The sequence below is a fragment of the Macrobrachium nipponense genome, chromosome 1 (genome assembly GCF_015104395.2).
Source record: "Macrobrachium nipponense isolate FS-2020 chromosome 1, ASM1510439v2, whole genome shotgun sequence".
NCBI classification, from domain to species: Eukaryota; Metazoa; Arthropoda; class Malacostraca; order Decapoda; family Palaemonidae; genus Macrobrachium; species Macrobrachium nipponense.
This window is the reverse complement of record NC_087200.1, coordinates 184,842,796-184,859,772: the sequence shown is the minus strand read 5'-3', so window position 1 is coordinate 184,859,772 and position 16,977 is coordinate 184,842,796. Positions and strand designations below refer to the sequence as shown.

The 16,977-nt window shown below is 37.8% G+C and overlaps 1 protein-coding gene across 1 annotated transcript; it reads left to right on the top strand.

Moving 5' to 3' along the window:
- The first annotated feature begins 2 nt into the window (after positions 1-2).
- On the top strand, positions 3-12,481 carry LOC135219915 (uncharacterized). The gene is made up of 4 exons (XM_064257131.1): positions 3-82; positions 9,606-9,727; positions 10,160-10,639; positions 11,307-12,481. Exons 3-4 carry the CDS (start codon positions 10,307-10,309, stop codon positions 11,904-11,906), a joined length of 933 nt encoding a protein of 310 aa, XP_064113201.1. The 5' UTR covers positions 3-82; positions 9,606-9,727; positions 10,160-10,306; the 3' UTR covers positions 11,907-12,481.
- Positions 12,482-16,977: the final 4,496 nt, after the last annotated feature.

Genomic DNA, 16,977 nt, shown 5'->3' with positions numbered 1-16,977 from the left:
GAAACTCTTAGTAGTGCTGTCGAAGTGTCACACTGGCCCAATAAAGGAAGAGGACTGATTGCAACTAGAGATATCAAACCAGGTCGGTATCATCTCAACTAAAGTTTATGAAGTATCAATTATGTTATTATACTGTATCTTAACCCTTAAACGCCGAAGCGGTAAAAAAAAAAATGTCTCCCGTGTGCCGGAGGTGTTTCAGATTGAGCGCGAAAGCGGAAAAAATATTTTTTTCAAAAAATCACAGCGCGCTTAGTTTTCAAGATTAAGAGTTCATTTTTGGCTCCTTTTTTTGTCATTGCCTGAAGTTTAGTATGCAACCATCAGAAATGAAAAAAATTATCATTATCATATATAAATAATGCGATATATGATAGCGCAAAAACAAAATTTCATATATAATTGTATTCAAATTGCGCTGTGCGCAAAACGGTTAAAGGTAACAAGTTACTTTTTTTCGTTGTAATGTACACTAAATTGCGATCATTTTGGTATATAACAAATTGTAAAACAATAAAAGCAACACAGAGAAAATATTATCACAAAATAATGCATGAATTCGTAACGCGCAGACGTAAACAAATATTTTTTTCAAAAATTCACAATAAATCTAAATATTGTCCTAGAGACTTCCAATTTCTTTCAGAATGAAGACAAATGATTGAATATTACTATACTATAAGAATATTAGCTTACAAATGCAGTTTTCGACCATAACTGACGAGTTAAATTTGACCGAATGTCGAATTTTTTTTATGTATATTTTTTTATATGCAATTATTTCGGAAATAAGAAAAGCGACAACTTTCAAATATTTTTCGTTTTATTCTACATGAAATTGCGCACATTTTCATATATAAAACTCTATGAAATGCCTAATATGAAACGGAGCAAATATTCCGAGAATGGGACGTACACATTTCGGAGATTTGTGGCGGAGAATCCGCGCGCGGAGGGAAGGAAAGTTTTTTTTTAAATTCACCATAAATTTAAATATTGTGCTAGAGACTTCGAATTTGCTTCAAGATGAAGATAACTGACTGAATATTACAAGAATGTAAGAGGTTTAGCTTTCAATTGCGTTTTTCGACCATTTTGGTAGAGTCAAAGTTGACCGAACGTGGTTTTTTTCTATTTATCGTCATTTATATGCAAATATTTCAAAAATGAGAAAATCTACAACCTTCAATTATTTGTTGTTGTATTCTACATGAAATTGTGCACATTTCCATATATAAAACTTTATGTAACGGCTACTTTACAAATGGTGCAAATATTACCACAATCGTACGTATGATTTTTTCGGAAGAGTTACCGCGCGGACGTAAAGAAAATGTTATTTTTTTCATAAATTCACCATAAATCGAAATATTGTGCTAGAGACTTCCAATTTGTTGCAAATTGAAGGTAAATGCTTGAATATTACTAGAATATAAGCGTTTTAGCTTACAATTGCGTTTTTTGACCATTTCGGTAGAGCCAAAGTTGACCGAAGGTTGAAAATTTGTCACTTATCATTTTTATATGAAAATATTTCAAAATTGATAAAAGCTACAACCATGGGTGTTTTTTAGTTGTATTGTGCATGAAATGCGCACATTTTCATATATAAAAACTTTATGTAACGGCTAATTTAAAATGGTGCAAACATTACCACAATCGCATGTATGATTTTTTTCGGAAGAGTTACCGCGCGGACGTAACGAAAAAGTTTTTTCATAAATTCACCATTAAATCGAAAATATTGTGCTAGAGACTTCCAATTAGTTGCAAATTAAGGTAAATGATTGAATATACTAAAATATAAGAGTTTTAGCTTACAATTGCGTTTTTCGACCATTTCGGTAGAGTCAAAGTTGACCAAAGGTTGAAATTTTGACACTTATCATTATTTATATGGAAATATCTCAAAACTGATAAAAGCTACAATCATGAGTATTTTTTTGTTTTTTCGTTGTTTTACATAAAAATGCGCACATTCCTTTCATATATAAAACATTTATGTAACGGCTAGTTAAAATGGTAAAAAAAATTATGTCAAAGTGACGTAATAATTTCCGAGATGTGTCACAGATACTTTTTAGTGCGGGCAAGAAAGAAATTCGCGCTTGCGCGCCTGCGTAACGATTGTAAACAAAGAACACCTTGATCCGTGAACTCCCAGCATCCCCCAAGGCGCGGATTCAAGAGTTTTCGGCTGGTAGGCTAAAAAGTATTTTTCCACGAATTTTTTTTAAAAAAAACTTGTATGTCGACGTAAAATACGTCCAGTTCGGCACCCAGAGAGACAAAAAATGTCGACGTAAAAATAACGTCCCAGTCGGCACCCAAGAGCAAAAAATGTCGACGTAAAATACGTCCAGTCGCACCCGAGAGACAAAAATGTCGACGTAAAATCGTCCAGTCGCACCCGAGAGACAAAAAATGTCGACGTTAAAATACGTCCAGTCGGCACCACCGAGAGACAAAAAATGTCGACGTAAATACGTCCCAGTCGGCACCCGAGAGACAAAAAATGTCGACGTAAATACGTCCAGTCGGCACCGAGAGACAAAAAATGTCGACGTAAAATACGTCCAGTCGGCACCCGAGAGACAAAAAATGTCGACGTAAAATACGTCCAGTCGGCACCCGAGAGACAAAAAATGTCGACGTAAATACGTCCAGTCGGCGTTTAAGGGTTAATGGTCTCTCTCTCTCTCTCTCGAAAAAAAACCCTCGCTTTCTCGTCTCTCTCGCTCTCGTCTCTCTCTCTCTCTTCTCTCTCTCTCTCCATGTCTTTCACCCTAAGCCCGCTCCAGTATTCATCCATTTAATCCATATTGACTCCTTAGCTCTCCCCCCCCTTACCAAATTTCTATCTTAATTATATTTATAGCCCACATTTTCACCCCATCCTCTTAGACTTGAATTTTCCTAACATAATTTAAAAAAAAAAATTAAAAAAAAAAAAAAAAAAAAAAAAAAAAAACTTGAAAGTAGTAAGTAGTATGAATGCAGCAAAAAAAATTTTCATAGGCAGTGTGGGCCTAATTTGGAGGTTCTCTGCACAGGATTGTCAAAAAAATTTTCACAGTTAGGGCCTAATTTGGATTTGGTTTCCTGCACAGGTATCACATTTTTTAGGTGTTTAACATTATGAATTATCCATATCATTGTGTTGTTATTTTTGTTATCCCATAGAACCAGGGTAAAATTTTGATATGTAACACCCAAGGCTGGATAAACTATGAGATCGGCCAATTTAAAAAAAAAAAAAAAAAAAAACATCAGTGCAAAGAGGAAGATATGCAAATGCACATGGTGTTAAGGAAAAAAATGAAAACTTTTCCTACCTTCCATGAGAAGTTGAAAGTCACTATTTACAACCCTTGCAGGGCCTCTTTAACAAGACAATCATAAATTTTACCAAGTTATACATGTTTTTTTGTAAGGAAAAATTTTTGTATTTTTTTTTTCTGTAAAATTACAATAACTCGCACAATATCAGAACAGATTAGGACTAGAATTGGTAACAAATTCTGAGCATATTTGTAAAAATTGGATACAAATTCTGAACATATTTGTAATAAAATAGTTATGTAAAGTTATTGAGATCAAAGATGCAGTACCTTTTTTTGAATTGCACATGTCTTTTAATATTTCTTTGCACTTTTATTTGCAAAATTACAATGATAACTGACATGCTATCATGAAAGATAGAACTAAAATCGACAGCAACCCCTGGTTATATTTATGAGCAAGTATATAAGATATCACAAGAGAGAGAGTGAGAGTCGCACTCAGTCCATCTCCTTGAAGTCAAGTAAACCAATAACTCATGAGGCGCCCACTTTATCTGAACCAGTCTAAAAGTTCCCGTTAGTGAATTTATGGGCTATAGAAGTAGAAGTAATAGCACCTCTTTCCTGCCCGATTCCCCCACATTGATGGTGCATAAATTGTTACTCCCCTTGAGTAAACCCATTAACCACTGAAACCTGTCATTATTACTGTGATTATATCTCTATTAAGGGTGAAGGTAACTACCGTTAAGGAAGTAGCAGTAATAAGAAGAGAAAGTAAGAAATGTTTCAAAGTATTTCCTGTACCACACTAAGCTGATCAAAATACCAGCAAGTTTCCTGTTGGGGACTCCTTATTGAGCCATAATAAGTCTTATTACTTCTTGAAGGGAGGAAGGAGACACTATATACCTATAAGCTAGTAGGTTCATTTGACTTAGTATATAGTACATTTATATACAAGTGGATGGAGAGACAGCCGTCACGGGAGAAGGCTAGAGGTGGGTAAAGTACAGTGTTACCATGTCCTCGGATCATTGCCATATTCAGAATGAAATAGTGATATGTATTAAGAAAGTACTTGGTATTTTATATATATATATATATATATATATATATATATATATATATATTATATATATATATATATATATACTATAATATATATATATATATACATACATACATACATCATACATACATACATACATCCACTACATATATTATATATAATATATATATATACTATATATAATATATATATATATATATATATATATATATATATATAATATATATATATATATTATTATATATATATATATATATATATATATATATATATATATATATATATATATATATATATATATATATATAATATGACACCATTAATATTCATCGTGGGTATACAAAGTGTACATGATGGTGTAATGAATACAAGGGCAGTAAAATGTGTAGTCATTCCAACTCATGCGGGCTCTTTTCCACAAAGCCGTTGAGATCTGCTTGGGACCACTGGAAGGTTAGATACTAGTGACCTTTCTGTGCCCATCCAAGGGGCCTGGGATAGATGGTCTTCACCAGGGGATGGCACTTGACGTAGAAAGCAGTGAAAGTGCCACCGGACTCGGTAGTTAATGTGCCACCAGACTCAGCCACTGGGCAGACAGTCCTTTTAGTCCCATGATCTGCTCCTGGACAAACTTCATTTGTCCAGGAGGGGCCCGCTGCACAAGAGTCACAATCCACAGACTTGACCTGCCACTCCTTTTGAGAAAGATGTAGGTATAATGGGTCTGCTCTTGCTGTGGCTCAGAGTTCCTGGAGAGTTCTGTCAGCTCCCTGGGGTGGCGATTCTTCCTCAGAGGTGACGGCGTTGATAGTCACAGTACTACTTAGGTGTGTTGTGGTATCAGCAAAAGTAATTTCATCCTCTGGAGTAGAATGACTGGCTGGGGCTCTTGATAAAGCATAGGGAATGCAAAGCTGCTTGCCAGGCCGCCACACTGCTGTGAAGAGGTATGCTGAAACTGTTTCTTTTAGACGTTGAATGCTGGGATTCTCGACGGCATTGAATGAATAGTGGTTGAGAATTGGTTTGAGTGGTCAGTGATTCATGTAGATGGGAAAATGCTGATGCTGAAGGCGTGTGATGTATAACCAACACTTAGACATAACCCCCAGATCACAGCTAATATCTCCAGTTCAACGGCAGTAAAGCAAGACAGAATCTGTTAGGATGGGGAGCTGCACTGAACTAGACGAAAGCATCTGTTAGGATGGGGAGCTGCACTGAACTAGACGAAGTCTGCCATTACTGTTGTCTTGTAGGAGGGCATGTCCAGTCCCATAGAGGCCCCAGATCACAGCTAATATCTCCAGTTCAATGGCAGTAAAGCAAGACAGCATCTGTTAGGATGGGGAGCTGCACTGAACTAGACGAAGTCTGCCATTACTGTTATCTTATAGGAGGGCATGTCCAGTCCCATAGAGGCTGGAGGCATCAGTCTGGAGAACACAAGGACTCGGGGTCTGATAAGAGTGGCCTTACCTCGACGAAATGGCTCACTTGTGGTCTGGAGTTCAAAGAAATTCTTTCTCAAGGCTCATCAGAGGGCATAGAGGTTGCGCTGCAGCATCAGTATCTGGGGTGAACTCTGTTACTGATTCACCAACCCCATGAATGAATACCAAAGGTCAGTCAAGTCAGTCGGAGTGGAAAAGTCGACGATTGTACTTACCTTACCAGGATCAGCTGATATGCCCTTTCCTGACAGTTGTTGTCCACGAAACGACACGCAGAGTGCAACGACTATGAACTTATTCCTGTTAAGACTAATCTTGAACTTACTTCATCTGGTAAGCATCTCGTGAATTCGCTGAAGATTAGTTGAAGTAATCTTCATCAGCAAGAAGTGTTTCATCGATCACATTGATGCCATTCTTTCTACCTTGAAGGGTCATGTTGCTGGGAGGCAGAAGGCATCACCTGTAGCTGGGAAACCCATTGGTCCTCTACAGTGTTTGAATCGGCCGTATGGTGTGATGAATGTTGTCGGGTGTTATTTATCTTCGGCAAGTTCCATCTGCCAATGTCCACTTAAGCATCTGCTGTGGTAAAATACCTTGCCTTTGAATCAACACTGCAGATGGTGGTGAATGGAGTCAGAGAGTTGTGTGATGGTTGACAGTGATACACACACCTGAGGCTGCAGATGGTGGCGAATAGAGTCGGAGAGTTGTGTGATGGGTTGACAGTGATACGCACACCTGAGGCCCTTAGCTATCACAACGAGGGGTAGCACCATTCTGAAGGATCCTCACCTGCAGGTTTGGTGATCCCTTTGGTCACCATGGTGTCGTGTTCTTCCTTGACCTGGATTCGGAAAACGAAGGATATCTGACATGGTGTTTGGACAGTAAAGGGCACTGCACCATCCTTAAGGTGAATCCTCATAGGATGACCTGTCATTGGCTGGATCCTCTTTGGGAACTAGCATGTCCTTGAATTCTCATAGAAAGAACTCTGACCTCAGCAAGGGATGTGGTGACAGAAAGGGGAAGTTCTTTGAACCTGTTCACATGATTGACTTGAATAATTAGCTTGGGAAAGTCAGGAAGGATGGTGGCTAGTTCTGAACCTCGGCTCTAGACCTCGACTGTAAGACAATAGTGGCATTGGGATGCCATCGTGAACCAGTATCAGGGCCAAACAGGATTGCTTGTTAAGAGTATGAGTGGCCTGGAAGGTGGCCAGAGCAGGTTTCTTAAGTGAGTCATCTGCGCTTGATGTTACATTTGTAGAGAAAAGGGTTCAAACTACTCCTTGGGGCTCTTCAAGAGATCAAGGTGCTATGATCCATTGACGGTGGCTTCGGCGCCTGTATCAGGTAACATCTGAACCCGAGATGTAACATAGCCACGGGAAAGGAGTTCACAGATGGATTAGTGTGACCTGCCAACAGCCTCAACATGCCAACAGGTGGACTTCGTTGAGGGCTGAAATATACATGAAGCAGGTGGGGTAGCAATGCCACTTGATGGGCCACTCTACTATCATAATGTCCCACATGAAAGCAGTTCAATGTTGGCAGGGCATATCGGTGCCCTGGCCCAATGCAATGGCCACAGTTTGTGCAATTAATATTAGCTGCAGGGCACTCATCTGCAGAACTGTGTGTGTGTAGGTACACAACTCTCGTAAAGAAGGAACAACAGATTTGGAAGCTGCAGCTGAAGCAGTTTTCATGTGTCTTTCTGTTTCTTGTAAGTGGAGGTAGCACACAGTTGAGTGTGTGGGAACGAATAGCAGAAGTTGCCTTCCTGGCGGCCGCTTACGAGCAGCATGCACCTGTATTGATGTTCATCTTCACTCGAGTCTCCTCACTACTGGAGAATTCCCAGGGGCAAATGTTCACTTCCTCTATGACATGTTATGTTTGATTTGTGCATAAAAATCTGAAAATGTTTCTCCCTCTGTTTACAGCCTAAGAGTTCTCTTATGCAAAGGGCTTCATTTCATAGGCTCTTCACATGATCCTGTAGCACATTCAAGACACCTTCTGCAATCTCATCTGTGTTGGGAAGAATAGCTAGGGTGTGTTTTTAGAAGGTCCTGTGTCTTGAGCGTAAGACACATTCTAAGCTGAATGAGTTGCTTTGCTCTGGTAGGCTAGGATAAATCAACCCATTGACATCTCCATTCATGAAAACTCGCATCTGCTAGAAGGGCCGGGGGTTTCTGGTGGGGTCCACTTAAGAGCTTGGAGGTGGTGTAGTAGGCATTGACAAACTAGGTGAATCTGAAGAAGTAGCAGTAACCAACCTCTGTAGCAATGCTGTGAAACATGCATTTTCCTCCTGTCAACGCCTGTCATCCTCCCTATGTCGTAGTTCATCTTCCTAGCATCCTCTTGTAACTGAGTTTGCTCCAAATTCCTAATTAAACAGAAAATCAGCTCCTGTAGCTGATTGTGGATGAGTGTAATGGGGAGAGAGAGGCCTTTGTGCCATATCCTCCACTTGGAGTAAATTGTCCTTCCACTAGAATTAAATTTTCCTCTATGGTGAATAAATTCTGCTCCCCTGGTTGCTGTTGGATATCTGTAGAATCTTCTTGAATTAATGAATGATCCATGGGTTATTATAACATTAAAATGCTTCATTCTATAAAGAAGAAAGAACATAAAAGAATAGTTCATTCCTTAGAATAAAAGTTTTTACATTGTAAAAACCTTTTTATTCTGGCAGTGCCAGGGTTTGTGCTGGATTAATGGTGGTATGGTTCCCAGGGATGTAGGAGATAACTTGACCGTTGGTGACTGGTTAGTCGTCAGTCGTATGTATTTCAAACTCGGTTACCCATAAAAGTTGAAGTGACTTGATGTCGATGTGCAGCCAATCATACATAGCCCTATTGTCCTTACTTCGTTTGAACATGATACAACCCCGGGGACCACTGAAAAACACTTTATGGCAACACTGAAAGTACACACATACTACACTTCATAAAGCACTGAACATTGAAACACATGCCATTAGGAAATCCTTGGTATCCAAGGTGTAATGGTGGCTTTGTCCGTCGTCGTCTTGCTTTGATTAGAAACACTTGTAAAGTCATATCACTTCCATGGTTGGGACTCTTTTATTGAGCCGTAATCTGGCTTAGTACATCCTTTTGACTGCTTCTCTTGAAGGAAGGAAGGGAAGAAACTATTCATAAATTAGTAGGTGCATTTGAGTCGGCAGCTACATATATAAACGTGGATGGAGAAACATCCGTCACAGAGAAAAGTGGATGTTACACTTGAATGCAATGGCCAGAGGCGAGAAAAATGCAATGTTACCATCTCCTTGGGAGGTTCTTTTCAGCATACCTTCGCCCTCCAGCTGCAACCACTTTCGTTCCTTGTACTGTACCTCCTTTCATATTCTCTTTCTTCATCTTGTTTTCCACCCTCTCTCAACACTTGATTCATAGTGCATTTGGGAGGTTCCCCCCTTTACACCTTTCAAACCTTTTACTGTCAATTTCCATTTCAGTGCTGAATGACCTCATTGGTTCCAGTGCTTGGCCTTTGGCCTAAATTCTAGATTCAACTCAACTCGTATTCAAAAGGGAGTATTAAATTATAATGTAAAGTACCTAAGACGTATTAATCGCACGTGAGACATCTGTAATATGTGCAGTTGGTAAATAAAGGGTACATGATAATCCAATGAGAACAAGCATAGTAAATTTTTGGGTAATGTAAAGTCTTACGTTTCATTTATTTACAGTTACTATACTGATCTGAATGTAAAATTTAACATCTGTAGGTGAGGTACTGTGTCTGGAAAGGGCATATGCAGTTGGTCTTGGTAAAGGCCAGTTGACTACAAATTGCTCCACTTGTACTCGCGAGTGTGTGAATCCTCTTCCTTGTCCTGGCTGCACCCAGGTAATATGCCTCAGTTACTTTGTTTAGGGTAAATTTCATGTGTTGAAAGTACATCCAATTTCATATCCAGGTGTAGTTACCTAGGAAATGTACAATCTTTTCATTAATTTGAGTTCATGGCTTAATTATTCACTGACAGTGGTTCGAAAAATACTTAAACGTAAGCTTTGTAAATACAGTGTGTTTTATTCAATTTATATGATTAGGTTTTATGCTGCTTTTAGGAAAGCTCTATGATCAATTCAAAGTATGTTAGTCATTTTAGGTGATTGAAGTTTGTGGTGCTGTTAGGAAAGGTTCTGTAGCACTCAAAATATCTGTAAAATAAAGACTTATATATTAAAGAATTTTTAATTTATGCTTTTGACTAAGATGTGTTAAGTACTGTAATTTAGAGTTAAGTACATTCACTCAGTCCTTCCCCCCTTCCAGGTTGTGTTTTGTAGCAAATCCTGCCGTGTTAGAGGTCTTTCAGAAGACCACTGGCTTGAGTGCAAGATTTTGACCTCTGTGCTTGCCCATCATTTAGAGTCTAGGGCATGCGCCTATAAATTATTGAAAACATTTAACTGCAGTCAGATGATATCTATCTGCAATAAGCTCAAGGATGATCAACCATCACTCCCTGAGCAAGTAGGATTCGATAGCACAGGAAAGTACAGTTCGTCCTCATTTCAGTCAGTTTACCATCTTCATCAAGATTTGAGTACATATTCACTGGAAGATCTGATAGCAGAATGCTTGCATGCATTTCGGTTGGCAAAATTCATGGAGTTGAGTGGAAGATACTTCGTTGATGGTACGGGAAAACCAGTACCTGTGACTAAAGAAGATTTTCTGGAAACCTGCAAGATACTAGTCTGCAACTTTGTTAGGAGTGCAGCGAATTCCTTTGGTGTTCCTGGGCAAAAGGTTGGTTTTAATGATTCTCCCTAAATGTTCTGTAAACAATTTGGAGTTTTACCCTTGTAGTTGACTTTACCAGTTTTAAATAGCATACTAGGGAATTGCCCTCACATGTTAAATTTAATACTTTACCAATATAGATGTTTAAGTCTTGCCTCTGCAAAGTACTTGGTATTTCAGTAAACTGGCACTCGTCCTAGGTCATCCTCATGGACGAAAATTTCTTTTAAAACTTGTAGAGTGCACGATTTCAATGATATTGAAAAAAGTTCATTACCATTACGTGCTCACTAACATTTTACGTATTTCAAGAGAAACCTTCGAGAGTATCTTGAATATCACCACGTTTGAGAGTATTTTTGAAAACCACCAAAACAAAGTTTGCTAATTGTCTCAAGGACTTCAACACTATGAAGATAAAACATTGAAATATACCTTTTTAGTTTTTTAATGCTCGGGCAAAGTCTGTATTGACTGGTTTTCCAGAGTCTTAACCAATAACGTATTCTTTACTGTGATCACTACTCGGGAACCAGTAAAAACATATGATTAGATATTCTCCACAGATTCCACCTATTTGGTGACTTAAAATGTAATGTTCCATGTTAAATGTCGGTTCCATGCATCTGTTGTTGTTGTTGTTGTATGACTGTCTTCCTCTGTATAATTTCAGATGGCAGCTTTCAAACTGTACCCAACGAAAAGTCTAGTCAACCACTCGTGTTGTCCTGTTATGTCACACTCTTCCTTTGGTCGGGAGACTTTCGTTTATGCCATAAGACCAATTGTATCTGGTGAGGAGCTCACAATTTCTTATGGAGATTACTTCAACACTGAAGTGAAGAGTGTAAGAAGTGAAAAACTCCAGAGGAACTATAGATTTGTGTGCAGATGCCAAGCCTGTGAAGAGAACTGGCCAACAACCAAGTGTCTGCCTGCAATTGTGTTGCGCTGCGAGTATTGCAACAAACCACACTCCAGTGTGGATGTGCAGTGCGATGATTGTCTGCCAAGAACAAGAAGTCGGAATGCAGTCGCCAAGAAGGCGCCAAAACGGAAGCAGAATTCTCAGGTGGCTCCAGCACTCAGGGTCTTGCATCGAGTGGAGGGCAAAATAAGAACGGGAAAACCCATATCTAAAGAGGAATTCAGACGCCTTTGCGAGGCATCAGAGGTGGCCTTTAAACATTCTGCAATGCCTTCCAAATCCCTGGTGGGTTTCATGGGGTCAGTAGAGGTTTGTGCTGATGCTGGATTGATGTACACTGGGTGAAGTGACTGACTAGGCTTACCTTGATACCACACTTATGGTTAAGTGCTTCCTCCCACCTTTTATTTTTATAAGTGTCATGCTTTTCTTAAGAACCCCTGGCCAAGCAGTTTTTTTTTTTATGGGGTTTGTTTGAACTGGTCATCCAGATTGTTAAAAAATAATTAGTGGGTATTTTGTTTGGTTGAAAAAACAAGTATCGGGTAATTTTTTTTTTTTTTTTTTTTTTTTTTTTTTTTTGAACTCTTGGCTCAGCTGTTTTTACAAATAAGTATTAGGTTTTTTATTTCAACTTTTGATAAGCAGTTTACTCAGTAAAGTTTTAAACTGAGCAAAGCAGGTTTCCTATTCACGTGTATTATCAAGTAGCAGGTATTTCAATCTCTCTCTCTCTCTCTCTCTCTCTCTCTCTCTCTCTCTCTCTCTCTCTCTCTCTCTCTCTGTCTCTCTCTCTCTCTCTGTGATTTTTGTAAGAAATAATAGAACTGAGATCAAAGCTATTGAAAATGTAAAGGATTATATAATTGGTGCTCACTTGATTATATAACGATGAGGAATTTTATATATATATATATATATATATATATATATATATATATATATATATATATATATATATATCTATATATATTATATATATATATATATATATATATATATATATATAATATATACATATATATAATATATCTATATATATATATATACACACACAACACACACACACACACACACACACACACACACACACACACACACACACACACACACACACACACACAATTAGTATTCCACTTGTATCCCAAACTTCTGTATTGTTTTTGAGTAACAACATTGTCAGCATTGCAAAAACAACCGGGGAAAAGTAAAGAAATATTTTCCTGAAATGTATGTATACCAGTACCTGGTTATTTTATGTAAAATGAAATTCTATACGAAACTATAAGGTGAAGCATATGTTTTACTACTATTCCAATGCATTTTTGTTAGTGATTATAAGGTACACACAGTATGAGATGTAAAAAGCTTACATTAACTCCCACGTGATTGTGGGAATCGGCCTAAATAAGAATTTTTTATGTTAAATGTATGTACATGCTTCTGCTAAATAAAGTGGAATTGAAAGGACTAAAGTGTTAATGAACTTGGAACATGTATATATGTAACGTGTTAAAATAAATAGACAGTTTACAGAGAGGAGAACAGTGGAAAGAGAGCTGTTTTCAACAAAACCGCAATTCATCCTCTTAGACACACAAACAATTTAGGAGTTTCTGAAGAAAAATGTACAAAATCTTACATACCGGGAAGAAAAGAATGTTAAAAGACCAGCAAGAACCCTTAATATTCAAAGTAAATGTATTCATTAAGTAAATAAACAAAAATAAAATTTGTTTAGTATCGGTTTATTGTCAGCATGAGAAGATTTCATTTGTAATTGAAGTTTGTATGCACTGTACTTCAGAAGGCTTCATGTTGTGTTTTGCAACCGCTTAACCACACTAGTCTGAAATGTAGGAGCAATGTAGCGCAAACTTTGTGTAATGCACACATGAAGTTGCAGATATAAATTCACTGCACTCTATGGCCATAATCATTCCTATGGCTATAAGGAATTTTATTCTACACTATATATATGTAGTAGAATTTTGTTTAGTGGAACAACTATTGAAGGTTTACTTTCTTCGTCCACAGGAATTTATAAAGTTCTATGTATCAAATCTATTGTGGTGGAATTTCTACAGTCCAGTGGGCATGGATGGTACATGCTGGATAAGGTTCAGTGATCTTATTTAACCTGAAATCAACCCTCTCATTCTTCCCTCTGTTTGGAACCAGGAAAAGACCATGGAGAGGTTATTGGTTCAATTATCCCTTGCCTCTTCATTTTTTGAACTTCTTCAGTAATCTTAGGGGAGTGTGCTACTCTTTTATAAGTTCGTATATAAATTGGCTCAGTTTTCTGTGGAATGTATATTCAATGTGATATGTCTTCAGTAACGACCATTGATTCTGCCAAGTTGGGCTCTAGCACAGTTTTCTGTGATAATCTTTAAGTGAATCCATATCCTAGCCTCTTCCCAGATGTGTAGTAAGATGAATTCATATTGTTTATTGAGTTTTGCCACTTTTTTTTTCCTTCTCTGTGACTTGAATAAGGGAAGTGTATTCCTCTGTTAAACCTATTTCTCTACCTTATGGTAACTTAACCTTCCGTTCTGTTATAACCTGTAAAACTAGTTTACCCTGTCTTACCTCATTTAGGCTAGAAAAATAATGTATTCCATTTGCGTGTGATCCTTCTGTTAGTGCAAGAATGTCCTTTCCTTCATAAATTGGAGTTTGCATTTAATCCAAATTTTTACTCTTAAGTCTTAGGTCTCGGTTTAATTTCAAATAAGAGGATCCTTGTCAACAAGGAGTTTCCCGATTAGTTTTCTTCAGATTGTTTTACTCGGTGGTATTCTAGAAGTCTTGTGTTTCCTTCTGATCACTATAGTCGATTCATTTAAGGTAGATTCTTGCGCCTACGAGACGTTTGTTTGGCGGTCTCTGATTGGCTGGTAGCGGGAGGCAGACTGCTCGCTCAGTGGGTCATATTTTCGTTTGTAGCTTAGAAAAACTAGCAATATGGTTTCACCATTTCTTCATTTATCTCACGTTTTACAAAAGATAGGAAAGTTTGTCATACCAAAGGGATTCGGTATTAAAGTGTACAATTAAATAATCTTTTCCTGAAATCAATAAGTTAAAATACAAAGGAATTACAACGAGTAGAAGTGAAGGGAGAAACATTTCATTCTTATACCTGTTTTTTATTCATCATCGGTAGGTTTTGCATTTACACGAGATCAAGATAAAATAAAATCTTGTGTATTAAACAAAATCACCCTGAATACGCTGGTGCTTTCAGATTGTAGATGCGTGTAATATGTAAAGAGAAAATGAAGAATATGTCTTATTATGTTGCATTCGTGCTTGACTTGGTTTGACAATAGTGCCGACTGCCGAGACACATCGTTGGGTCTGGTCCTCTCAGCTAGAGCCGTTGGCGTGTTGGCAGTTGCCAATTGGCGATATGAGAAGTTGCAGTTTCGAGACTATGTATTTACCGAATTAATTATGATCATTACATTTTCTATATAAATAAATGCATAGAATTCCCATTATGACTTTCGAACATTTTTACTCAAATATCATATATGTCCGTATTTCTGGACATCTGAATAAAAAAAAATAAATAATCAGATGGATGCATCTGGTATCGTTGAGGTGTAGGCTGGCCCGCGGGCGGGAAATTCAGTCCAGGAATGAATTTGAAATCTACGGACCTACTTCGCACTCTTCAGCTCATCCTTAGTTTTAATGAGGTTGGTTTCAACATATTGTTTCTAATTTTCTTATATAAATATATTTTCAAACGAAAGAGATATCAGAGACTTAATTGAGTGATATGAAATAATAATCTCAGTGGAGCAATAAACAGCAACGAACTAAGCAAGATTTTTTTTTCTTTTCAAGCAGATGTCTCGAGATGACAGCACCATTCGTCGCATCGTTTCCAGATTTGCAAGTCAAGCTCGCAACATTATAATGAATGTTCATCGTTACTTCAGCTCACAGTGGGGAGCAGACTCAAGAAATGAAGTATTTGAGAAGACCGCCAAAGCTACAGGAGTGCCAACCAACACAGTGAAAAAAATCAAGCGACAGTCATCTGAGTGTGTTAACGTCCCCTTCGCTTCACCTGTATATCCCAGGAAGAGGATACGAGTGAAGGACAAGGTGGATAGTTTTTGAAAATGAGTGTATTCGAAAGGAGATTTTGTCTTTTTACGAGAGAGGAGAGCTCCCCAACGTTAGATGCCCTACTGGAAAAAGTGAAGGAAGACCCCGGTAAAGTTTAATGGTGGAAGAACAACGTTATGGAAAATTGTGAGAAGGCTTGGATTTCCGGTACAAAAAGTGACGGGTGGAAGAGCAATTTTAATGGAACGTGATGATTTAGTGGCAGCGAGAACTGAATAATCTACGGTTAATTGAAAAGAATAGGAATTGTAGTCCAACTGAACGTAAAACTAAAGTATTCCTGGATGAAACTTGGATAAACCAAAATGAATGTGTACGTCAGTGTTGGACAACGGGTGAAGGCGAAATAGGACCCAAACTTAAGACTGGAAAGGGGTCAAGATTTATTGTGGTGCACGCGGGGAGTGAGAAGGGGTTTTGTCAAAGATGCGCTATTGTTGTTTAGGTCAAAAAATGGTGCCAAAGGGGGCTACCATGATTCCATGGACCATGAAAGGTTTTTAAAGTGGTTTAAGGAACAACTATTGCCTAATATAGAAGACAGATCTCTAATCATAATGGACAATGCTCCCTACCATAGCAAAATAGAAAATAAAGTGCCAACAACCAGCAATAGAAAAAGTGAAGTCATAGAGTGGCTTTCTTCTAATAACGTCACCCACGACCCATCAGCAACAAAGCCAAAATTGCTGCAGATTGCCAAGTGTCACAAAGAAAAACAGAGGTATGTGATAGATGAGATAGCCCGTGCAAATGGTCATGATGTGCTCAGACTGCCACAATATTATTGTCAGTTTAACCCCATAGAACTTATATGGGCTCAAATAAAGGGGGATATCAGAAAAAATAACTCTAATGCAAATCAATCTTTGAAAACTGTTGAGCAGCTTACGAGACTGGCGATAGGCAAAGTTACAACAGAAGACTGGAAGAAATGTTTTCACCACGTTAAGAAATTAGAAGATGATTATAGAGGAAAGATGTTGCTAGAGAGCATATGTTTGAAAGTTTTGTTATTGACATTGGAGATGACGAAACTGACAGTGATGATATTGATATTAGGGAGGATGACACTGACAGTGATGATATATATCAATGATTTTCCATTATTTGTTTTTAAAAAGTTGAAGACCTAACAGTGTTTCTATAGTTTTCCATTTTTTTGATAGGGAATTTCATAACTACAGTATATCCATATGAATTTCCTTTTTTTTAATATTTAATGGCATAACAATGTACATATCTGTTTATAAATTCTTTTTAC

Bases quoted from the DNA above. Each gene is read 5' to 3' on its own strand.
- LOC135219915 (XM_064257131.1), top strand. From the start codon at position 10,307: ATGATATCTATCTGCAATAAGCTCAAGGATGATCAACCATCACTCCCT. The intron at 10,640-11,306 runs GTTGGTTTTAAT...GTATAATTTCAG, and splicing joins TTGGTGTTCCTGGGCAAAAG to ATGGCAGCTTTCAAACTGTA.